Source organism: Oncorhynchus clarkii, chromosome 3 (assembly GCF_045791955.1).
Source record: "Oncorhynchus clarkii lewisi isolate Uvic-CL-2024 chromosome 3, UVic_Ocla_1.0, whole genome shotgun sequence".
Lineage (NCBI taxonomy): Eukaryota > Metazoa > Chordata > Actinopteri > Salmoniformes > Salmonidae > Oncorhynchus > Oncorhynchus clarkii.
In genome coordinates, this window is record NC_092149.1 from 73,025,106 (window position 1) to 73,050,104 (window position 24,999).

Sequence of the window (24,999 nt, forward strand, 5' to 3'; positions counted from 1 at the left end):
ATACCGTAGGACAGGGGTAAGAACACTCCCATTTGGCATATTGCATTTATCTGTCATGTGTTCTTAGACCAAAGCAGAAGAATGTGAGCGGAAGCTACATAAAACCACTGAAATGGACCCCAGATCCTAGAATATTTGATCCTAACCTGTGAGATAAGGACCTCTAGTGGACTCCATGTGAACTACATGGTGGTGTCGCACAGCAGTGGGACCCGTAGGTACGCAGGGGGTCCTGTAAATATTTTTGTTCAATGTTTTTATGAATATTGCTACATATAGACATACCTACAGTAGAAAGAGGAGAAAACATGTATTCTAATGATGTGAATATCTGGCATTACATTGCCTTACATTGCCTTCATAAACTATTTATACCCCTTGACTTATTCAACATTTTGTTGTGTCACAGCCTGAATTCAAAATGGATTAAATCAAAAGAAATTCTCAACCATCTACATACAATACCCATAATTACAAAGGAAAACATCTGAAAAATGTTTAGAAAATGAAATAAATATCTAAGGTACATAGGTATTCACACCCCTCAGTCAATCAGTGGTGGTCGGTGGCGTTTAAGATGAGGGAGGATGATTATTTTGTTTCTGAGCCTGGACTTATTTCTATTACAGCATATTGGATGACTGCCATTCATATTCCATTCACCCAGTTAAATGTAACATTGATTGGTTTAGGCTACTACATGATACTCATATTTTCCCTATACCCATCATGAGGTTGGTACAACCTAGCCTATGAATTAAAGCTTACTACATGATACTCACATTTTCCCTATACCCATCATGAGGTTGGTACAACCTAGCCTATGAATTAAAGCTTACAATGTAGATGCACACATGCTGAGAGAAAGATTTGAGGTGACACATAGTGACACATGGACAGACAGGGATACATTCAATACATCCTTGAACACTCTTGCCTGCATCTAGCTGATCTAGGGTGTAATCCTTAGTCCAAGAATTGCAAACAAGAGTTTCTGTTGGAGAAATTCAGGTATGCTTATTCCCGTCTTTTTCCCGTTTTGCTTCCGTTTTGCAAAAGGATTTACGGAATGAATACATTCATCCCTGAGAACACGCAAACAATTTCATAGCCACATACAAACAGCTTGTTGTATTCCTTCTCACATCTACTCACACTCCTCCTCTCACATTTTCCCTTCTCTTGTGGACTTGCACAACACATCAGCTGTCTGTGACCAGACAAACATATTTTTCAAAGCAAAACCATCATATCATAACCGCTACACACAGCCTACATCGTTGTCACCATATCAGCTAAAATAACGTCATAGTCAACATAGCTAATAGAACTATCGCGTTAGTAAACCCGCTACAATCATGCAAACCGGTATACAGTCAACAAGCAGTTTAGCAGTTACACCGGCAGGACCCAGTGGCAAAATAAAATGTAAAACCAAAAGCTTCCTTGAGTTGGAAGAGTTCCAGTGTTGGATAGTCATAGCCAGCTAGCTAACATAGCATCCTCTGTTTGAGCCGGGTGTTTGAGTAGGCTAAACTAGCTAGCTGCATTACATAGCTAAGTAAGCAAAAGTGAAAGTTTACCTTTTAAAATATATATATATAGTTAACGCTCTCCGCTCTCTCTCTCTCTCTCTCTCTCTCTCTCTCTCTATTGTCTTTTTCTCTCTTTGAGTCAACTACTCACCACATTTTATGCACTGCTGTACTAGCTAGGCATAGTTTATGCTTTCAGTACTAGGTTGATTATCTGATCCTTTGATTGGGTGGACAACATGTCAGTTCATGCTGCAAGATCTCTGATAGCTTGGAGGCTGTCATAATGGCTGCTTGTCTATGGAAGGGGGTGAGAATCATGAGCCTCCTAGGTTTTCTAATGAAGTCAAGGATGGAAGCTCGCTGTCCTCCGGCTTCACCATGGTGCTACCCTACAGAGTGTTGTTGAGGCTACTGTAGATCTTCATTGAAAAACAATGTTTTCTCATCAATTATTTGGTGACTTGAATATATTTTGTGTAGTTTTATCTAAAAAATATATATTTAACATTTTATCACTATTTTTATGAAATTCACTGAGGAGGATGATCCTCTGCATTCTTCTCTGAGGATTCTCCACTTGAGTCAAAACATGTTAGAATCACCCTTGGATTCGAATACAGCTTCTAAATATTTCTGGGTAAGTCTCAAAGACCTTTGTACACCTTGATTGTACAATATTCTTCTTTTAAAAATTCATCAAGCTCCGTGAAGGCCACTCCAGCTCTATATGTTTCCCTATTCTAGCATTGACCACTGTTATTTTCATATTATTTAAATGTCCTTAATGCATAAAACTTTTCAGTATTCCTCTCCATCCCCACCACTCACACAACCACAGAAACACACACACACACACACACACAGTCTTGTATTTGTAACCAAGTTAGGACCCAGTGCAGTAATATCTAAGAAGTAATCTAGAAATTCAACAACAACCATTCCACGACAACTACCTAATACACACAAATCAAGTAAAGGGATGGAATAGAATATATACATATAGAATATAACATACCGTATATAAAGACACATGGTTAGCAGATGTTATTGCGATTGTGGCAAATTCTTATTTTCCACCATAATTTGCAAATAAATTCATTAAAAATCCTACAATGTGATTTTCTGGATTTTTCTTTCTCATTTTGTCTTTCATAGTTGAAATGTACCTATGATGAAAATTACAGGCCTCTCTCATCTTTTTAAGTGGGAGAACTTGCACAATTGGTGGCTGACTAAATACTTTTTTGCCCCACTGTATCAAGAATTTAAACTTGTTAATTATTTTACGCTTCCATTAGGTAGTTGGATAGCTTTTATAGAATTTATAGGAGGCATTCTCTCGATGGCTGAGTGACTGCTGAAAACATACAGACTCAATCTCTAGCCACTTTAATAATTAATAATTCAATCTAATAAATGTATCACTAGTCACTTAAATAATGCCACCTTATATAATGTTTACATACCCTACATTACTCATCTCATATGTATATACTTTACTCTATACCATCTACTGAATCTTGCCTATGCCGTTCGGTCATCGCTCATCCATATATTTATATGTATATATTCGTATTCATTCCTTTACACTTGTGTGTATAAGGTAGTTGTTGTGAAATTGTTACATTACTCGTTAGGTATTACTGCATGGTCGGAACTAGAAGCACAAGCAATTCGCTACCCTCGCATTAACGTCTGCTAACCATGTGTATTTGACCGATTTGATTTGCAATGTGCGGTCTCAAGTAGTTGGTAAAAATCCAAGTGAACTTTTTACAAGAAGTCAGCAACTTTAGGTGATTTCCTCATAATATATATTTTTTCTATCTCATGAGTGTAATTTCTGTGCTTCTATGATGTCTAGAAAGCATGGTCCTAAAAAGGTATGTAAATGTGAGGAGTCCTAAATTGGTTAGAAATACAAGTCTGTGTGTGTCTGTGTGTGTGTGTGTGTGTGTGACAATAACATTTGATTTGATTTGATACGCTGCAGTATGGTATGTTACCACCAGGTGGCTTACAAAAACACCTTAGGACCATGACAGTTTTATGTGATTTTCAAACCAGGCATTTTAGCATGCTATTTGCAGGCTATTCCAATGGTTTTCCTAGTGAGGACCATGCTTTTGGACCTAACTTGTCCAAAGGTCCTAATATGGAAGGTGTTTTTATAAGTTGAGGTCCTAATACTCTCAAAAACGAGAACACACACACACACTTACATAGAGTTCAAATATACTATATAAGTTGAGCTATGTCAACTTTCTGTGATTCAAATAAAATTCTCCATCATTGCATCATAGTTCTATCATCACATACAGATATTGGTTTTGAATCTTGCATCAAACATGTTCATCTGCTTTAATGTTGGCTGACCACTAACTACCTGTACACAGATCTCTATTACAGGAGAAAGAGGGGGAGAAAGAAAGGAGATTGAAAGGATGGAGGGAGAGAAAGTGGGGAGGGGGAGAGCAGGAGATGGAAAGGACAGAGAGAGAGAGAAATACACATTTGACTGGTTTAAAGTTATAAAACCCTTGCAAGGTGAAACCTTTCTATGTGTCTTTCAATATATAGTCAGTACCTGTGGCTAAGGTTTGAATGTGTTGCTTAAGGAGTCCTTTAGCGGCCTAGAAATAGCCATTAAGTTAATATACATACAATTGAGGTTGGAAGTTTACATACCTTAGCCAAATATATTTAAACTCAGTTTTTCACAATTCCTGACATTTTATCCTAGTAAAAAATCAGTGTTTTAGGTCAGTTAGGATCACAGCTTTATTTTAAGAATGTGAAATGTCAGAATAATTGTAGAGAGAATTATTTATTTCAGCTTTTATTTCTTTCATCACATTCCCAATGGGTCAGAAGTTTAAATAGGTTAACTTGGATCAAACGTTTTGTGTAGCCTTCCACAAGCTTCCAACAATAAGTTGGGTGACATTTCTCCAAAAAGTATGATCTTTGTCCCCATGTGCAGTGGCAAACCATAGTCTGGCTTTTTTATGGCGGGTTTTGGACGCTTCTTCCTTGCTGAGCGGCCTTTCAGGTTATGTCGATATAGGACTCGTTTTACTGTGGATATAGATACTTTTGTACCTGTTTCCTCCAGCTGTTGTTCTGGGATTGATTCGCACTTTACGCACCAAAGTACGTTCATCTCTAGGTGACAGAACGTGTCTCCTTCCTGAGCGGTGTGACGGCTGCATGGTCCCATGGTGTTTATACTTGCGTACTATTGTTTGTACAGATGAACGTGGTACCTTCAGGCGTTTGGAAATTGCTCCCAAGGATGAACCAGACTTGTGGAGGTCTACACTTTTTTTCTGAGGTCTTGGCTGATTTCTTTTGATTTTCCCATGATGTCAGCAAAGAGGCAATAGTTTGAAGGTAGGCCTTGAAATACATCCACAGGTACACATCCAATTGACTCAAATTATGTCAATTAGCCTATCAGAAGCTTCTAAATAAAATCTAATTTATTTATATAGCCCTTCTTACATCAGCTGATATATCAAAGTGCTGTACAGAAACCCAGCCTAAAACCCCAAACAGCAAGCAATGCAGGTGTAAAAGCATGGTGGCTAGGAAAAACTCCCTAGAAAGGCCAAAACCTAGGAAGAAACCTAGAGAGGAATCAGGCTATGAGGGGTGGCCAGTCCTCTTCTGGCTATGCTGGGTGGAGATTATAACAGAACATGGCCAAGATGTTCAACTGTTCATAAATGACCAGCATGGTCAAATAAAAGTAGGTCAGGGTTCCATAGCCGCAGGCAGCACAATTGTCACTGGAGCAGCAGCACGGCAAGGTGGACTGGGGACAACAAGGAGTCATGCCAGGTAGTCCTGAGGCATGGTCCTAGGCCTCAGGTCCTCCGAGAGAGAGAAAGCAAGAAAGAGAGAAAGAGGGAATTAGAGAGTGCACACTTAAATTCACACAGCACACCGGATAAGACAGGAGAAATACTCCAGATATAACAGACTAGGCTAGACTATATAACAGACTAGGCCCCTACAAATAAACTACTAAAGCATAAATACTGGAGGCTGAGACAGGAGGGGTCAGGAGACAGTGTGGACCCATCCGATGATACCCCCGGACAGGGCCAAACAGGAAGGATATAACCCCACCCACTTTGCCAAAGCACAGCCCCTAGAGGGATATCTTCAACCACCAACTTACCATCCTGAGACAAGGCCGAGTATAGCCCACAAAGATCTCCGCCACGGCACAACCCAAGGGGGGGCGCCAACCCAGACAGGAATACACTGTCAGTGAATCAACCCCTGTTATAGGGTTAGAGGCAGAGAATCCCAGTGGAGAGAGGGGCAGAGGCAGAGACAGCAAGGGCGGTTCGTTGCTACAGTGACTTTCCGTTCACCTTCACACTCCTGGGACAGACTACACTCAATCATAGGACCTACTGAAGAGATGAGTCTTCAAAAAATACTTAAAGGTTGAGACCGAGTCTGCGTCTCTCACATTCCATAAAAATAGAGCTCTATAGGAGAAAGCCCTGCCTTAGCTGTTTGCTTAGAAATTCTAGGGACAATTAGGAGGCCTGCGTCTTGTGATCGTAGCGTACGTGTAGGTATGTATGGCAGGACCTAATCGGAAAGATCGGTAGGAGCAAACCCATGTAATGCTTTGTAGGTTAGCAGTAAAACCTTGAAATCAGCCCTTGCTTTGACAGGAAGCCAGTGTAGGGAGGCTAGCACTGGAGTAATATGATAAAAAATGTTGGTTCTAGTCAGGATTCTAGCAGCCGTATTTAGCGCTAAATGACATTTTTTTAGTGCTTTATCCGGGTAGCCGGAAAGTAGAGCATTGCAGTAGTCTAACCTAGAAGTAACAAAAGCATGGATGAATTTTTCTGCATCATTTTTAGACAGAACATTTCTGATCTTTGCAATGTCACGTAAATGGAAAAAAGCTGTCCTTGAAACAGTCTTGATATGTTAGTAAAAAGAGAGATCAGGGTCCAGAGTAACGTCGAGGTCCTTCACAGTTTTATTTGAGACGACTATGCAACCATCAGTTACTTCCGGCGCCGACAGAGATGGCCGTCTCGCTTCGTGTTCCTAAGAAACTATGCAGTATTTTTTTTTTTTTTTTACTTACATTGGTACCCCAGGTAATCTTAGGTTTCATTACATACAGTCGAGAAGAACTACTGAATATAAGAGCAGCGTCAACTCACCATCAGTACGACCAGGAATATGACTTTCACGAAGCAGATCTTGTTCTGCCTTCCACACAGGACAACGGAATGGATCCCAGCCTGTCCTAACTCTCCCTGATCCTGTGGCTCTGCGATGAAGTTGACAGTGTGATGGGGAGTATACCAATTTGAAATAATAGTTTCAAAAGAATGTGTTGTTATTCTCTTTGACATATGTTTAGGCATTTGTATTAAGAATCATTGGTAAAAGTAATCATTTATCATATAGTTAATGAACTGAGCTAAACTGTTGTTCTTATCTGTCCTCTCGAGGTTATCATGAAAAGTGACATCAGACAGTATCTTAATGCATGGAAGAGATAATTGGACCAAACAGTGTGTGTACCTCAAACCCCCCCTAACTGGCGGAAGAAGAGTGACAAACGCGTTCAATAAGGCCCTGTCTGCACCACTTCTACCGAGAAAAATGAGTCCGAGCCAGCAACCGGTGTACAGCATCCAATCTAAGCTATAAACTGCTTTTCTATTATGTTTTTCTCAGGAGTGTATGAGGAGTCAACGTGGAGTGAGCATGAGGAGAAATCTGTTCTAAACTTCTCTTATATTGCTGGTATACTGATTGACGAATGGACAAGACATAATGGGTGGTAAAGGTGATGGCGGCTCAGGTAAGACATTGAAATTGGGACATTATCATGGCCATCCACTTTGAACTGCAAAGCTATCTGAAGAAAACGAAAATTACTTTTGGGGTATCAGGTTGATTGTAGAGATCTACACTACATAAAATTATAGTAATTTAGATTAAGAATTCATTGAGATACTGATCTGTATTATAATCATGATAAAAAATGTATAATTGTGGTAGTGTCTGGAATCATTGTATGTCATCGCTGATGTTGCACTTATCCTGGGATAGTGTATGACCTGGAGGCTCACTCCCCTCAGGGAGCTTGTCCAGGAGTGTGGTCAAGAAGGGGTTTTACTTGAGATGGAGTATCTGAAGTTGACAATTGATGTATGCAATTGGTCGAGTTAATGTTTCTGTTCTGTACCGTACCAGGGAGAGATGGTTCCAGTTTGGAGTCGGAGGACCAGACACTAAGAGTAAAGCCCATCCTGGTTGTGGACTTGCAGGAGAGTCCATATATACACACACCTGTTCACAGCTGGGCAACAATGAGATCAGGAAAACTATTAAGAAAGAGGAAATGCAACAAAGAGGGGGTACTCATGACAATGACAAAGAAGCAGTGAAATACAATGAAATCTGTTGACACAGCAGATACTGGCTGCTATGTATTATAGGTATCTTTCATACAGATCTTAACCTTGTGAACCATTCTATATATCTGTTGTTCGTCATGTAGGTTGAAGGGGGTGTATCTTGGATATAAAAGACCTTTGCACTTTTGATTCGCCGCTCTCAACGGATCATCAGAGATGGTGATTCGTCGACCAGCCATCGCTATTGCAAAGCTCTCACTATTAAAGATTTAGTTTAACTTGTTATGGCTGCAATCCCACTGACGGGATAAGTGTCATCAACAACAGCTGAATAGCATAGAATAAATATTACTATAAATATTTATATTCATGAAATCACAAGTGCAATATAGGAAAACACAATTTAGCCTTTTGTTAATCCACCTGTCGTCTCAGATTTTAAAATTATGCTTTACAGCGAAAGCAATCCAAGCGTTTGTGTAAATTTATTGATCGCACGATAAAACATTAAGTACACTTAGCATCAGGTAGCTTGGTCACGAAAATCAGAAAAGCAATCAAATTAATCGTTTACCTTTGATGATCTTCGGATGTTTTCACTCACGAGACTCCCAGTTACACAACAAATGTTCCTTTTGATCCATAAAGATTATTTTTATATGCAAAATACCTCCGTTTGTTTGGCGCGTTATGTTGAGACATTCACAGGAAAGAGAGGTCACGACAACGCAGAAAATTCCAAATAGTTTCCATAATGTCCACAGAAACATGTCAAACGTTTTTTATAATCAATCCTCAGGTTGTTTTTAAAATATATAATCGATAATATATCAACCGCTAATGTCTTTCACAGTAGGAGAGGGAAAAGCAATACCTATCCAACCTCTGTTGCGAGAGCGAAACTCATGTGACCACTTGACGCGATTTTATCGTTCTGGCTCATTTTTCAAAATAAAAGCCTGAAACTATGTCTGAAGACTGTTGACACCTTGAGGAAGCGATAGGAAAAGTAATCTGGTTCATATCCCTTTAAATGGAGCAAAGGGAGGCTATGGAACATGGAGTTTTCAAAATAGAAGCCACTTCCTGTTTTGATTTTCCTCAGGGTTTCGCCTGCAATATCGGTTCTGTTATACTGACAGACAATATTTTGACAGTTTTGGAAACTTTAGAGTGTTTTCTATCCAATACTAATAATAATATGCATATATTAGCAACTGAGACTGAGGAGCTGGCCGTTTACAATGGGCACATTTTCATCCAAGCTAATCAATACTGCCGCTGCCGCCATAAAAAGTTAATGTGAGTCTGGAAGGAGAGTTTACAGTCTAACCATACACCTAGGTATTTGTAGTTGTCCACATATTCTAAGTCAGAACCGGGCAGGTGCACGCAGCAATCGGTTGAAAGGCATGCATTTAGTTTTACTTGTATTTAAGAGCAGTTTGGAGGCCACGGAAGGAGAGTTGTATGGCATTGAAGCTCATCTGGAGGGTTGTTAACACAGTGTCCAAAGAAGGGCCAGAAGAATACAGAATGGTGTCGTCTGCGTAGAGGTGGATCAGAGTCTCACCAGCAGCAAGAGCGACATCATTGATGTATACAGAGAAAAGAGTCGGCTCAAGAATTGAACCCTGTGGCACCCCCATAGAGACTGCCAGAGGCCCGGACAACAAGCCCTCAGATTTGACACACTGAACTCTATCTGAGAAGTAGTTGGTGAACCAGGCGAGACAGTCATTTGAAAAACCAAGGCTATCGAGTCTGCCGATGAGGATGTGGTGATTGACAGAGTCGAAAGCCTTGGCAAGGTCAATTTATTTAAACCTTTATTTAACCAGGAAGGGCTCATTGAGATTTAAAATCTATTTTTCAAGAGTGTCATGGCCAAGATAGGTAGCACCAAGTCATTACAAAAATGACAGACAAACAACATGAAAAACTACAAGTAATCTAGTAAAAACCATAGAATTAACAAAATCAAAAACAGCAAATTAAAAACATTGACAGGTCAGGAAATCAGTCTCAACATCATTCATCAGTGATTTAAAAATACCAATCGGGACAAGTTCTTCCAGTTTAAAAGTATTTTGTAAGGTTTTCCAAGACGATGGCGCAGAGTACATTCAAGCCCTTTTACCAAATTCAGTTCGGACATTTGGAACAGTTAGCAGGATAAAGTCCAGCGAACGAAGAGAGTACACACCACATTTCTGAACAATAAAAATGCACAAATAAAAAGGTAGTAAACCCAAAATGGCTTTGTAAATAAAAGTATACCAGTGCCTGTGCCTACGAGTGACTAGAGAAGGCCAGCCAACCCTCGTATACAAAGTGCAGTGGTGTGTAAGGGTTTTGCAGTTTAAAAAAAATCTCAATGAGCCATGGCAAAGGGTGTCAATTGATCTAAAACACTGAGCGGAAGCATTCATATATAAAATATCCCCATAGTGTCACGTTCTGACCTTAGTTATTTTGTTATGTCTTTGTTTTAGTATTGTCAGGGTGTGAGTTGGGAGGGTTGTCTATGTTCGTTTTTCTATGATTTGCTATTTCTGTGTTTGGCCTGGTATGGTTCTCAATCAGAGGCAGCTGTCAATCGTTGTCCCTGATTGAGAACCACATTTTGGGAGCCTGTTTTCTATTGTGTTTCGTGGGTGATTGTTTTCTGTTGTGTGTCTGCACCAGCCAGAACTGTTTTCTGTTGTGTGTCTGCACCAGCCAGAACTGTTTTCTGTTGTGTGTCTGCACCAGCCAGAACTGTTTTCTGTTGTGTGTCTGCACCAGCCAGAACTGTTTTCTGTTGTGTGTCTGCACCAGCCAGAACTGTTTTCTGTTGTGTGTCTGCACCAGCCAGAACTGTTTTCTGTTGTGTGTCTGCACCAGCCAGAACTGTTTTCTGTTGTGTGTCTGCACCAGCCAGAACTGTTTTCTGTTGTGTGTCTGCACCAGCCAGAACTGTTTTCTGTTGTGTGTCTGCACCAGCCAGAACTGTTTTCTGTTGTGTGTCTGCACCAGCCAGAACTGTTTTCTGTTGTGTGTCTGCACCAGCCAGAACTGTTTTCTGTTGTGTGTCTGCACCAGCCAGAACTGTTTTCTGTTGTGTGTCTGCACCAGCCAGAACTGTTTTCTGTTGTGTGTCTGCACCAGCCAGAACTGTTTTCTGTTGTGTGTCTGCACCAGCCAGAACTGTTTTCTGTTGTGTGTCTGCACCAGCCAGAACTGTTTTCTGTTGTGTGTCTGCACCAGCCAGAACTGTTTTCTGTTGTGTGTCTGCACCAGCCAGAACTGTTTTCTGTTGTGTGTCTGCACCAGCCAGAACTGTTTTCTGTTGTGTGTCTGCACCAGCCAGAACTGTTTTCTGTTGTGTGTCTGCACCAGCCAGAACTGTTTTCTGTTGTGTGTCTGCACCAGCCAGAACTGTTTTCTGTTGTGTGTCTGCACCAGCCAGAACTGTTTTCTGTTGTGTGTCTGCACCAGCCAGAACTGTTTTCTGTTGTGTGTCTGCACCAGCCAGAACTGTTTTCTGTTGTGTGTCTGCACCAGCCAGAACTGTTTTCGGTCGATTCTCTTTGTTTTTTTGTTGTTATTTCCGTGTTCATTTGAATAAATATGGACTCATACCATGCTGCACCTTGGTCCTCACCTTCTCCTTCATACGACGACCGTTACACATAGTCTAGTAAAGGCATAAATGTAGCTGATACTAGCCTCCTTCTGGCTTCAAAAGAAAAACAGGCCTTATTCCTAAAATAAAATCCCAATTTCAGCTTCAATTTTTTTGTAAGTAGTTGAATTTGCAATTTAAAAGAGAGGCCGTCATCAATTAAAATTCCAAGATATTTATATGACGTTACAACCTCAATCTCCTTGCTCTGACAGGTAGTAAGTAATAAGTGAAAGGTTCAGAGGTCTATTTCTTGCTTAAGAAAACACTGTTAGTTTAGTTTTGTCAGTATTGAGGATAGGCTTCAATTGACACAAGGTATGTTGAACAGTATAAAAGCAGTTTGCAAGTTCTGTAAAGCTTTTGTAAGAGACGAGGCAAAACTGTAAATAACAGTATCAGCATAAAAATGGACATTTTGGACATTTTTGTCTAAATCATTTATATAAATAGTGAATAAGAGACGACCAAGTACAGAGCCTTGGGGCACACCATTAAAGACAGACAATTTAACAGACATAAGCCCATCAAATTGAGTGGACTGACATCTATCAGACAGATAGTTAGCAAACCATGCAACTGCATGCTCTGAAAGACCTACATTCGACAATCTCTGCCTTAGTATAGCATGATCAACTGTATCAAAAGCCCTAGAGAGATCAATAAAAAGTGAGACACAGTGCTGTTTTTTGTCAAGGGCTTCAGTGATATAATTTAAAACCTTCATGGCGCTGTAATTGTGCTATGATTCTTGCTGAAGCCCGATCTGTTCATTGATAAAATAGAGTTAGTAAATAAAAACTAATTTAACTGTTCCCTCACAAGGGTTTCAAGTATTTTCACCAGGGGTGACAGCTTTGAGATTGGCCTATAATTATTTAAAAGAGTTGGCTCTCCCCCTTTTAAAAGTGGTAGGACAAATGCTGATTTCCAGATTTTCGGAATTTCATTACATTCCAGGGTTAGATTGAACAGATATGTAAGTGGTTCAGCTATGAAATTAGCTGCCAGATTTAAAAAGCAGGGATCCAAAAGATCAGGACCTGCAGGAATTCTCTGATCTAAGGATTTCAGGGCTTTATGTACCACCTGCACTCAGAATGGCGAAAAGCTAAAAGTTTGACCATCTCTCACTGGTTCATCCACACAGGGTTGTACAGAGACAGAGGACACTGAATCAAACAGCCTACCAGATGATACAAACTACTCATTGAAACAAATCAGGATTTCAGTTTTGTCATATACAGCAACAGAGTCCTTCAAAACACATGACGGTAATTCATTAACATTACTGTTACCAGACATAGACTTAATAGCCTTCCGAAACTTTCTAGGGTCATTCAGGTTATCAGTTGTAACAGACATAAAATATTCAGACTTGGCCTTCCTGAGAAGAAAAGAACACTTGTTTCGTAACTGCCTAAAAATAAGCCAATCAGCATCAGAACATGATTTCCTTGCTTTAGCCCAGGCTAGATTACGGTCGTGAATAATACAAGACAGCTCAGAAGAAAATGTTGGATTATCGCGCCCTTTATCCCTGAACCTGCGGAATGGGGCATGTTTGTTTACTATTTGGAAAAAACCATCATGGAAGAATTTCCAGGCAGTTTCCACATGGTTTCCACATGGTCAATGAATACGGCTGCACAGTATTGTTTCTTATCGATGCGGTGAAGATATCGTTTAGGACCTTGAGCGTGGCTGAGGTGCACCCATGACCAGCTCTGAAACCAGATTGCATAGCGGAGAAGGTACGGTGGGATTCGAAATGGTCGGTAATCTGTATGTTGAATTGGCTTTCGAAGACCTTAGAAAGGCAGGGTAGGATAGATATAGGTCTGTAGCAGTTTGGGTCAAGAGTGTCCCCCCCTTTGAAGAGGGGGATGACCGCAGCTGCTTTCCAATCTTTGGGAATCTCAGATGACAGGAAAGAGAGGTTGAACAGGCTAGTAATAGGGGTTGCAACAATTTCGGCAGATAGTTTTAGAAAGAAAGGGTCCAGATTGTCTAGCCCAGGTGATTTGTAGGGGTCCAGATTTTGGAGCTTTTTCTGAACCTCAGCTGACTGGATTTGTGAGAAGGAGAAATGGGGAAGGCTTGGGCGAGTTGTTGTGGGGGGTGCAGTGCTGTTGGCCGGGGTAGGGGTAGCCAGGTGGAAAGCATGGCCAGCCGTAGAAAAATTATTATTGAAATTCTCAATTATGGTGGATTTATCAGTGATGACAGAGTTTACTATCCTCAGTGCAGTGGGCAGCTGGGAGGAAGTGTTCTTATTCTCCATGGACTTTACAGTGTCCCAGAACGTTTTTGAGTTTGTGTTGCAGGAAGCAAATTTCTGCTTGAAAAAGCTAGCCTTGGCTTTTCTAACTGCCTGTGTATATTGGTTTCTAACTTCCCTGGAAAGTTGCATATCATGGGGGCTGTTCGATGCTAATGCAGAACGCCATAGGATGTTTTTGTGTTGGTTAAGGGCAGTCAGGTCTGGAGAGAACCAAGGGCTATATCTGTTCCTGGTTCTAAATTTCTTGAATGGGGCACGCTTATTTAAGATGGTGAGGAAGGCATTTAAAAAAAATAACCATGCATCCTCTACTGACGGGATGAGGTCAATATCCTTCCAGGATACCCGGGCCAGGTCGATTAGAAAGGCCTGTTCGCTGAAGTGTTTCTGGGAGCGTTTGATAGTGATGAGTGGAGGTTGTTTGACCGCTGACCCATTACAGATGCAGGCAATAAGGCAGTGATCGCTGAGATCTTGGTTGAAAACAGCAGAGGTGTATTTAGAGGGCAAGTTCGTTCGGATGATATATATGACGGTGCCCATGTTTACGGCTATGGTGTGGTACCTGGTAGGTTCATTGATAATTTGTGTGAGATTGAGGGCATAGATTGTAGGATGGCTGAGATGTTAAGCATGTCCCAGTTTAGGTCAGCTAGCAGCACAAGCTCTGAAGATAGATGGAGGGCAATCAGTTCACATATGGTGTCCAGAGCATAGCTGTGGGCAGAGGGTGGTCTATAGCAGGCGGCAATGGTGAGAGACTTGTTTTTAGAGATGTAGATTTTTAAAAGTAGAAGTTCAAATTGTTTGGGTACAGACCTGGATAGTAGGACAGAACTCTGCAGGCTATCTTTGCAGTAGATTGCAACACCGCCCCCTTTGGGAGTTATCTATCTTGTCTGAAAATGTTGTAGTTTGGGATTAAAATTTCAGAATTTTTGGAGGTCTTCCTAAGCCAGGATTCAGACACAGCTAGAACATCCGGGTTGGCAGAGTGTGCTAAAGCAGTGAATAGAACAAACTTAGGGAGGAGGTCTCTAATGTTAACATGCATGAAACCAAGGCTATTACGGTTACAGAAGTCATTAAAAGAGAGCACCTGGGGAATAGGAGTGGAGCTAGGCACTGCAGGGCCTGGATTCACCTCTACATCGCCAGAGGAACAGAGGAGGAGTAGGATAAGGGTACGGCTAAAAGCAATAAGAATTGGTCGTCTAGAACGTCTGGAACAGAGAGTAAAAGGAGGTTTCTGGGGGCGATAAAATAGCTTCAAGGTATAATGTACAGACGAAGGTATGGTAGGATGTGAATACAGTGGAGGTAAACCTAGGCATTGAGTGATGATGAGAGAGAGATATTGTCTCTAGAAACATCATTGAAACCAGGTGATGTCATCGCATGTGTGGGTGGTGGAACTGAAAGGTTGGATAAGGTATAATGAGCAGGGCTAGAGGCTCTACAGTGAAATAAGCCAATAAACACTAACCAGAACAGCAATTGACAAGGCATATTGACATTAAGGAGAGGCATGCTTAGCCAAGTGATCATAAGGGTCCAGTGAGTAGTGAGGTTGGTTAGGGTCACGGCGATTCAGACAGCTAGCCGAGTCATGAGTAGCAAGTAAGTAAAAGAAGGTGGTCTGATTTTCGCTACCCCGTGCGTTTCCGTCGGTAGATTAGTGGGTTCCGTGTTGTAGTTATAGTGGCCCAAGAAGATTGTTTGATAGACCTGTTCAGATAGCAGCCGATATGCTTAAAACAGCTAACGATTAGCGGGCAGCAGTCAGCAGATGGGCGTTCAGGTTACCTCGCGATGGAGGGGCCAGGAGTGGCTGATGGAACTCTTCAGCTGACTAGCTCCGGGATAATTGGTGTTTGCTCCGGAATCAACATTAGCCAATAGTCACTCGGATAGCAGCTAGTTAGCTGCAAGATCCAGGTGCAAATGTCCAGAGCTTGCGCTAGAAATCCAGGGATATGGAGAGAAAATTGGTCCGGTATGCTCTGGTCTGAGTCGCGTTGAACAAAACTGGCGATAGCTTTCCGAGCTAAAGGATAGCAGATGACCGCTATCCGTGGTTAACTGAATACTAACGTAAGCTAGTGAGCTGGCTAACTTCTGGCTAGCTTCTGTTGTGGATTTCAGATACGAGGTGATTAATACTTTTGAGAAAAAAACCAGATACTTATTTTCCACCATAATTTGCAAATAAATTCATTAAAAATCCTATAATGTGATTTTCTGGTTTTTATTTTCTCATTTTGTCTGTCATATTTGAAGTGTACCTATGATGAAAATTACAGGCCTCTCTCATCTTTTTAAGTGGGAGAACTTGCACAATTGGTGGCTGACTAAATAATTTTTTGCCCCACTGTATATACACGGGACAAGACGAGGACAAAGGACGTCTGACTGCTTCGCAATCTTGGAATCCTTGAAGAAGCTATAGAAATAGAATATAAACGCAATAGAAGCATTGTTTCTTGTACTATTGTCTCTTGTGTCTTTAGAGGACTGTTTCACTTTGATGTTCTTTTTCTGTTTCACTTTGATGTCCTTTTTCTGTTAACTAGATATTCTATGTTATTCTTTGTTAGCTAGCTAGCTTCTCCCAGGAGAGTCCCTAGCAACTGCTTAGCAATTGCTAAACAATTCATCTAGCTAGGATAACTGTACAATTTTATGAAAAATAGATACTTTTTCCAAAGCCTATCTTCTTTGTTTGTTGCTTGTTTTGTCTCCAATTCAGTCTTGGAGTTTTCTTTTGCTTCTTTCCAATGTACTTCACTCTAAAAACCATGTCAATTTCAATATTCGTAGGAGCTCATTTTTCAGCAGCTGCTGCTCAATTTGGAGTCCGGAATAATAAAATGTAATATCATGTGAGATGAAAAGGGACGAACTAAAGGGTGTGCAATGTGTAAGCCCACTCAGTGGACATTCTGAACCTTGTTTGAAGTCACTAGGTCACATGACCAAGGAGCTATGGAAATTTGAACGTAAAAAAAGGTTGTACTTTGTTTACGCTCCCTAACTAATTCAACTAGGAATACACAATGATGCTCACATTTCCACACAAAACAAAGTGAAAGACAACAGGCCAGAATATGTATGACTTGTGGACCCCTCTTGCTGATGATATCAATCCAATGCATTAAATAAACTCCACTGTTGACAAGGGCAGAACATATGAAACTATTGCTTATATATTCAACAAGTTGTGTTGAGAGATGACTGACCGCTTCCTTTTAATCATTAATCCTTAATACAAAACAATGTAACACGGTGGGGCACTGTCTGCAACACTGTTTCTACACTCTCTTGACATGCACAGCCACCCATGGGTGTAACAGTGTTGAAATGCGTTAAAGTATATTACATCATTAGAACGACAATAACCAGGTTTCCATCCAACCTCTTTATTAGAGTAGAGTAAATATCGGATAACATTGTTTTGTGACAGGCCTGATTTCAACAGGACATTTATTCAAATATTGACAAAACAAAGTATATGTGTGTGTCGGTCAAATTAATTATGAAAGAAATGTCGGTGGAAACACCTTTAATAGCAAATATTGATATAATAACTATCATATTGAAGTAAACTTGAAGTCACGTGATGATTCCTTGTGTGGTCCTCCCACTGCGACTCAGGAAAGCATGTAGTTTATTAGGCTACAGATTAAATAAGTTATGTTAACTTGAAAGTGCACGGTGATGAGCTTGATGCTTATTCTGGTGCTTGGCTACTACTTGACACAACATTTGTTGTGACAAAACCATTAATAGAGTTGAAAATGCAACGGAAACCCATTTACATTAAAAAACATTTTTGTAATTTAACCGCAGAAATAATTTTTATGTCTAGTACATCATCACAGCCTTTTATCTGCAACAAGTCAATTTGAGGGAAACAGATCCCTGTTGGGAAAATGCAGATATTGTTTTTATGCACATTTTTATATATTCACATGAAAATCTGTCACCAATTGGATGGAAATCCAGCTGGTTTTATTGTAGTCATTAAAAATGGTCCAAAATCAATCAAAAGCAGATTTTTTTTATTTTACTAGGCAAGTCAGTTAAAAACAAATTCTTATTTACATTGACAGTCTACACTGGCCAAACTCGGACGACACTGGGCCAATGGTGTGCTGCCGGATTCAGTCTGGATTCGAACCAAGTTGTCTGTAGTGACACCTCTAGCACTAAAATGCAGTGTCTTAGACCACTGTGCCAATTGGGAGCCCCAAGTGTGTGATCTGTTGTATTTTGAGTTTTGATATTTCGCAGGCATGTTAAGTAGTACAGATATAGCTCATCCAAGGGCAATGAGTAAATGTTGTCCTAATGGTGGTGCTGTGGGGCCATAGGGCTTCAACCCCACCATGGCTGCATGCAACTATGTTTTTGTTTCATTGTTTTATTCTTGTCAGTTTGAGTGTGATTCCATGGCCAGAGGAGGGAGTAGTTTTACACCCATACTCATCATTTATATCCATAAATTAAGGTCTATGTGAGGTAAGTGAATTCACATGAAGGTTAGTCATTGCCAGGTAACATCATTATTATAATACTGGTAATCCCACAGAGTAACTCGTTCAGTTCTAATAACAAACCTGGCTGGGAAGTCATCCAATGAACACAACCACAGACATATTTCTAAATCAAGGACATATCATTTCTCTCTATCCACGAGATTCTGTGCAAATCAAACTCACATCTTTAAGCGCTTTCCCAAAACCCACTATACAATTGAACACTGGTCTATGTTATTAACCACAGATGTACTGTGAAGGTAAATACAATGAACCGTAAATGTTGTGGTTCTGTTGTAACACGTTTAATAAGAAAATATAACGTTTAATCTTGTGAAGGATCAAATGTGGTATTTTCTTTCTTTCACAATACTTGGCTCTTGTAACTGCTTTGGATTACGTTGTGTGATTAGTACTGTCAAGAGCCTGAGTTTAGTCTTTCTAAGTACTGACTCCACTGGTGTTGTTCTCTTCTGGCAGTGTGACCATCAGACTGGGCATTGCTCTCCTGTAGGGGAGAGAAGAATGGAGAGAACAGAGAGAACAGTGATAATAGAGAGGAGGTAAAGAAGAAGATAAGGGCAGCAAAAAGATGTGAGGCAAAAGAATAGTTGAAGAGAGTAGTGGTGAAAAGAATAGAGGTGAAGAGAGTAGAGGTACGTGAAGAGAGGAGAGGTGAAGAGAGTAGAGGTACGTGAAGAGAGTAGAGGTACGTGAAGAGAGGAGAGGTACGTGAAGAGAGGAGAGGTGAAGAGAGTAGAGGTACGTGAAGAGAGGAGAGGTACGTGAAGAGAGGAGAGATGAAGAGAGTAGAGGTGAAGAGAGTAGAGGTAAGTGAAGAGAGGAGAGGTGAAGAGAGTAGAGGTACGTGAAGAGAGTAGAGGTACGTGAAGAGAGGAGAGGTACGTGAAGAGAGGAGAGGTACGTGAAGAGAGGAGAGGTGAAGAGAGTAGAGGTACGTGAAGAGAGTAGAGGACGTGAAGAGAGGAGAGATACGTGAAGAGAGGAGAGGTGAAGAGAGTAGAGGTACGTGAAGAGAGTAGAGGTACGTGAAGAGAGGAGAGGTGAAGAGAGTAGAGGTACATGAAGAGAGTAGAGGTACGTGAAGAGAGGAGAGATACGTGAAGAGAGGAGAGGTACGTGAAGAGAGGAAAGATACGTGAAGAGAGGAGAGATACGTGAAGAGAGGAGAGGTGAAGAGAGGAGAGGGGAAGAGAGTAGATGTACGTGAAGAGAGGAGAGATGAAGAGAGTAGAGGTGAAGAGAGTAGAGGTGAAAAGAGTAGAGGTACGTGAAGAGAGTAGAGGTACGTGAAGAGAGGAGAGGTACGTGAAGAGAGGAGAGGTGAAGAGAGTAGAGGTACGTGAAGAGAGGAGAGGTGAAGAGAGTAGAGGTACGTGAAGAGAGGAGAGGTACGTGAAGAGAGGAGAGGTACGTGAAGAGAGGAGAGGTGAAGAGAGTAGAGGTACGTGAAGAGAGTAGAGGTACGTGAAGAGAGGAGAAGAGAGGTACGTGAAGAGAGGAGAGGTGAAGAGAGTAGAGGTACGTGAAGAGAGTAGAGGTACGTGAAGAGAGGAAAGGAGAGGAACGTGAAGCGAGGAGAGGTGAAGAGAGTAGAGGTACATGAAGAGAGGAGAGGTACGTGAAGAGAGTAGAGGTGAAGAGAGTAGAGGTACGTGAAGAGAGAAGAGGTACGTGAAGAGAGGAGAGGTGAAGAGAGTAGAGGTACGTGAAGAGAGTAGAGGTATGTGAAGAGAGTAGAGGTACGTGAAGAGAGGAGAGGTACGTGAAGAGAGGAGAGGTACGTGAAGAGAGGAGAGGTACGTGAAGAGAGTAGAGGTACATGAAGAGAGGAGAGGTACGTGAAGAGAGGAGAGGTACGTGAAGAGAGGAGAGGTACGTGAAGAGAGTAGAGGTACGTGAAGAGAGTAGAGGTACGTGAAGAGAGGAGAGGTACGTGAAGAGAGGAGAGGAGAGGTACGTGAAGAGAGGAGAGGAGAGGTGAAGAGAGTAGAGGTACGTGAAGAGAGTAGAGGTACGTGAAGAGAGGAAAGGAGAGGAGAGGTACGTGAAGCGAGGAGAGGTGAAGAGAGTAGAGGTACGTGAAGAGAGGAGAGGTACGTGAAGAGAGTAGAGGTGAAGAGAGTAGAGGTACGTGAAGAGAGTAGAGGTACGTGAAGAGAGGAGAGGTGAAGAGAGTAGAGGTACGTGAAGAGAGTAGAGGTATGTGAAGAGAGTAGAGGTACGTGAAGAGAGGAGAGGTACGTGAAGAGAGGAGAGGTGAAGAGAGTAGAGGTACGTGAAGAGAGGAGAGGTGAAGAGAGTAGAGGTACGTGAAGAGAGTAGAGGTACGTGAAGAGAGTAGAGGTACGTGAAGAGAGGAGAGGTACGTGAAGAGAGGAGAGGTACGTGAAGAGAGGAGAGGTACGTGAAGAGAGGAGAGGTACGTGAAGAGAGTAGAGGTACGTGAAGAGAGGAGAGGTACGTGAAGAGAGTAGAGGTACGTGAAGAGAGGAGAGGTACGTGAAGAGAGGAGAGGTACGTGAAGAGAGGAGAGGTACGTGAAGAGAGTAGAGGTACGTGAAGAGAGGAGAGGTACTTGAAGAGAGGAGAGGTACGTGAAGAGAGGAGGGGTACGTGAAGAGAGTAGAGGTACGTGAAGAGAGGAGAGGTGAAGAGAGGAGACAATGGTGACTTGTTTAAGAAAAGGTAGAGGCTGCACAGAAGGTCAGGACTTTTTAGAAAATGGAAAAGGTGTCCTGCGGAGAGACAAACACAGTTCGGGCAGCAACTCCATTTAGAAAAATGATCAGGTGCTTTAAGCTGCTGACCTCTCCTAGCCTTTCACAATGACTTCTGTCACCTCAGCCCGTCCGGCGTTTTCTTCGAGCTAACACAATAAATAGACCTTATTATTAGATAATAGCTCCAACATACCAAAATGTAATACGATGATTTGGTTTGGAGTGTTAAATAGCTGATACATCCCCTTCATCTTCCTCAACCTTGTCATTAGACATTATAAACATATTATTACATAGCAAAAAGTATCTGAGATGGGTTAGTCACAGAATAATCGTGGACAATGAAGTAGTCACATACCCGTGATGATGCCTGCAAGTGGTGAACTCTTTGGATATAGTCCAGAAAAAGAAACATAGATTTGAACGCAAAATCAATGTATTCAATACAAATATTTATTTTTTCAGTGCTTGATTTTTAGAAACTGAAGTTAGAGGAAATATTCTGTATTTGCACCAGTACCATAAAAGTGCAGGAGCAGCAGCAATGACAACGAGCAGAACGTGGCAGCGGAGGTCTCTGTGAGGAGAGAGGGAATACAGTTATTATAAGCAATCAGTTAAGCAACAACGTGTGTGTGTCAGTGAATATGTTTGTGTAAGGTGCTTCTCACCAGAGGAAGTGTTTACATAGATGGAGCCAGTTGCTCGTCCATAGGGGTTGGAGGCCTCACAGACATAGAGACCATTCAGCTCAGAGCTGAGACTGAGGAGAATTAGTGTGTCTCTCTCTGCTCTCACTGAAGAGCCAGGCCATGGCTGGCCCTCTCTGGGGAGGGAGTCGAGGACAATGTATGAGAGTGTGTGTGTGTGTTTCTGCATGAGTTCAGTATGGTTTTTTTTACCTTTATTTAACTTAGCAAGTCAGATAAGAACAAATTCGTATTTACAATGACACCACACCAGCCAGCTGACACCACACCAGCCAAACAACTCTGGGCCAATTGTGCACCGCAATATGGGACTCCCAATCAGAGCCGGTTGTGATACAGTCTGGATTTGAACCAGGTTGTCTGTAGTGACACCCCTAGCACTGAGATGCAGTGTCTTAGACCACTGCACCACTTGTGAGCGCATGAATGATCATGTGTATGGATGTGTCCATTCTACTACCTCTAACTTCAACACCTACAAGGCCTGTGAAACCAGTTAAGTAGACAGGCAAATGCATGATAGGCCAGCATATTTAAACAACTGTTCTTCAGATATGAACATACTGAAGCTTCAAGCTCATTTTTATTGTATGTCTTAACAAGTACAGCTAACATTTGCGTTTAAACTGGCTTGAGGGGAAATCCGTTTGAATTAATCACTTTTTGATTCTCAACCGATGGCAGGCACAACACAAAAATCTCACATCATGTAAAATAGGGTCTAAGCTACAACATTTTTTTTAGATAATTGACGTTTAAGGTTTTTGTGAATTTCTAAAATAGTTTGACAACCCTGTTTGTAGGCTTTTAAATTATATCAATATCAACTATTTATATTTTCCAATGACATGGACATGGATGTCTCATGGTATGGTGGGGTAAGCAAAATAGGTCAACTTTGAGCACCTTTATCTCCTGAATGTTTTGGCATTCAGGTCCAAAAAGTCACTTTCTGACCACTTCTACAATGGGAAAATGCTGTATTTATGGACGGTTTTGCTCAAATCAAAAGTGGTACTGTCAAAGTGATTGAATTCAGATGGATTTACCCTTTAACTAGTTTACATAGGAGTGAGTACCTGCTCAAGGTGTAGTTGGGTTGTGGGTTACCATCTGCTACACATAGGGCTGAGGTTTGAGAGGTCTCACTAAGAGTAATGTTCACTGTCTGAGGTGGATCTATGAGAGACAGACAGACAGAGAGAGAGAGAGAGAGTCCGCAAGCTGGTTATAGTTACTGCAGCTATAGAATGTAAATAGACCTACACATCCATATCAAGACAAATACTGTATATGACACCCATAACAGTGACACTACAGTCTCTAAACAGTGGACAGGGATGGAAACTTCATCCACAGATGAGGCAACACTAAGAATTCAGTCGCTTGTGAATCTGGTCTTCCTTCTTTTCAGTTTGATAGATTACTTTCAGTCTATAGTGTAGAACAGTGGTAGTAGAATATACTTACAGTGGATGTCTATGGTGTAGTACAGTTCTAGTAGAAAATACTTACAGTGGATGTCTATGGTGTAGTACAGTTCTAGTAGAATATACTTACAGTGGATGTCTATAGTGTAGTACAGTTCTATTAGAATATACTTACAGTGGATGTCTATAGTGTAGTACAGTTCTAGTAGAATATACTTACAGTGGATGTATATTGTGTAGTACAGTTCTATTAGAATATACTTACAGTGGATGTCTATAGTGTAGTACAGTTCTAGTAGAATATACTTACAGTGGATGTCTATGGTGTAGTACAGTTCTAGTAGAATATACTTACAGTGGATGTCTATAGTGTAGTACAGTTCTAATAGAATATACTTACAGTGGATGTCTATGGTGTAGTACAGTTCTAGTAGAATATACTTACAGTAGATGTCTACAGTGTAGTACAGTTCTAGTAGAATATACTTACAGTGGATGTCTATAGTGTAGTACAGTTCTAGTAGAATATACTTACAGTGAATGTCTATGGTGTAGTACAGTTCTAGTAGAATATACTTACAGTGGATGTCTATGGTGTAGTACAGTTCTAGTAGAATATACTTACAGTGGATGTCTATGGAGTAGTACAGTTCTAGTAGAATATACTTACAGTGGATGTCTATGGTGTAGTACAGTTCTAGTAGAATATACTTACAGTGGATGTCTATGGAGTAGTACAGTTCTAGTAGAATATACTTACAGTGGATGTCTATAGTGTAGTACAGTTCTAGTAGAATATACTTACAGTGGATGTCTATAGTGTAGTACAGTCCTAATAGAATATACTTACAGTGGATGTCTATGGTGTAGTACAGTTCTAGTAGAATATACTTACAGTGGATGTCTACAGTGTAGTACAGTTCTAGTAGAATATATTTACAGTGGATGTCTATAGTGTAGTACAGTTCTAGTAGAATATACTTACAGTGGATGTCTATAGTGTAGTACAGTTCTAGAAGAATATACTTACAGTGGATATATATAGTGTAGTACAGTTCTAGTAGAATATACTTACAGTGGATGTCTATAGTGTAGTACAGTTCTAGTAGAATATACTTACAGTGGATGTCTATGGTGTAGTACAGTTCTTGTAGAATATACTTGCAGTGGATGTCTATAGTGTAGTACAGCTCTAGTAGAATATACTTACAGTGGATGTCTATGGTGTAGTACAGTTCTAGTAGAATATACTTACAGTGGATGTCTATGGTGTAGTACAGTTCTAGTAGAATATACTTACAGTGGATGTATATGGTGTAGTACAGTTCTAGTAGAATATACTTACAGTGGATGTCTATGGTGAGGTACAGTTCTAGTAGAATATACTTACAGTGGATGTCTATGGTGTAGTACAGTTCTAGTAGAATATACTTACAGTGGATGTCTATAGTGTAGTACAGTTCTATTAGAATATACTTAGTGGATGTCTATAGTGTAGTGCAGTTCTAGTAGAATATACTTACAGTGGATGTCTATGGTGTAGTACAGTTCTAGTAGAATATACTTACAGTGGATGTCTATAGTGTAGTACAGTTCTCGTAGAATATACTTACAGTGGATGTCTATGGTGTAGTACAGTTCTGGTAGAATATACTTACAGTGGATGTCTATAGTG

At 40.9% G+C, this 24,999-nt stretch overlaps 1 protein-coding gene across 1 annotated transcript in view; it reads right to left on the reverse strand.

Annotated features, from left to right (window-relative positions):
- Nucleotides 1–18,881: 18,881 nt before the first annotated feature.
- Nucleotides 18,882–24,999, reverse strand: part of LOC139386018 (nectin-3-like) — a 32,973-nt gene continuing 26,855 nt past the window's right edge. The window contains exons 5-9 of the mRNA XM_071131378.1: nt 22,974–23,073; nt 21,856–22,010; nt 21,705–21,761; nt 21,543–21,570; nt 18,882–18,948 (exon numbers count right to left, since the gene is read on the reverse strand). Of these exons, the coding sequence (XP_070987479.1) occupies nt 18,882–18,948; nt 21,543–21,570; nt 21,705–21,761; nt 21,856–22,010; nt 22,974–23,073 (407 nt within the window). The remainder of the gene's footprint in view (nt 18,949–21,542; nt 21,571–21,704; nt 21,762–21,855; nt 22,011–22,973; nt 23,074–24,999) is intronic.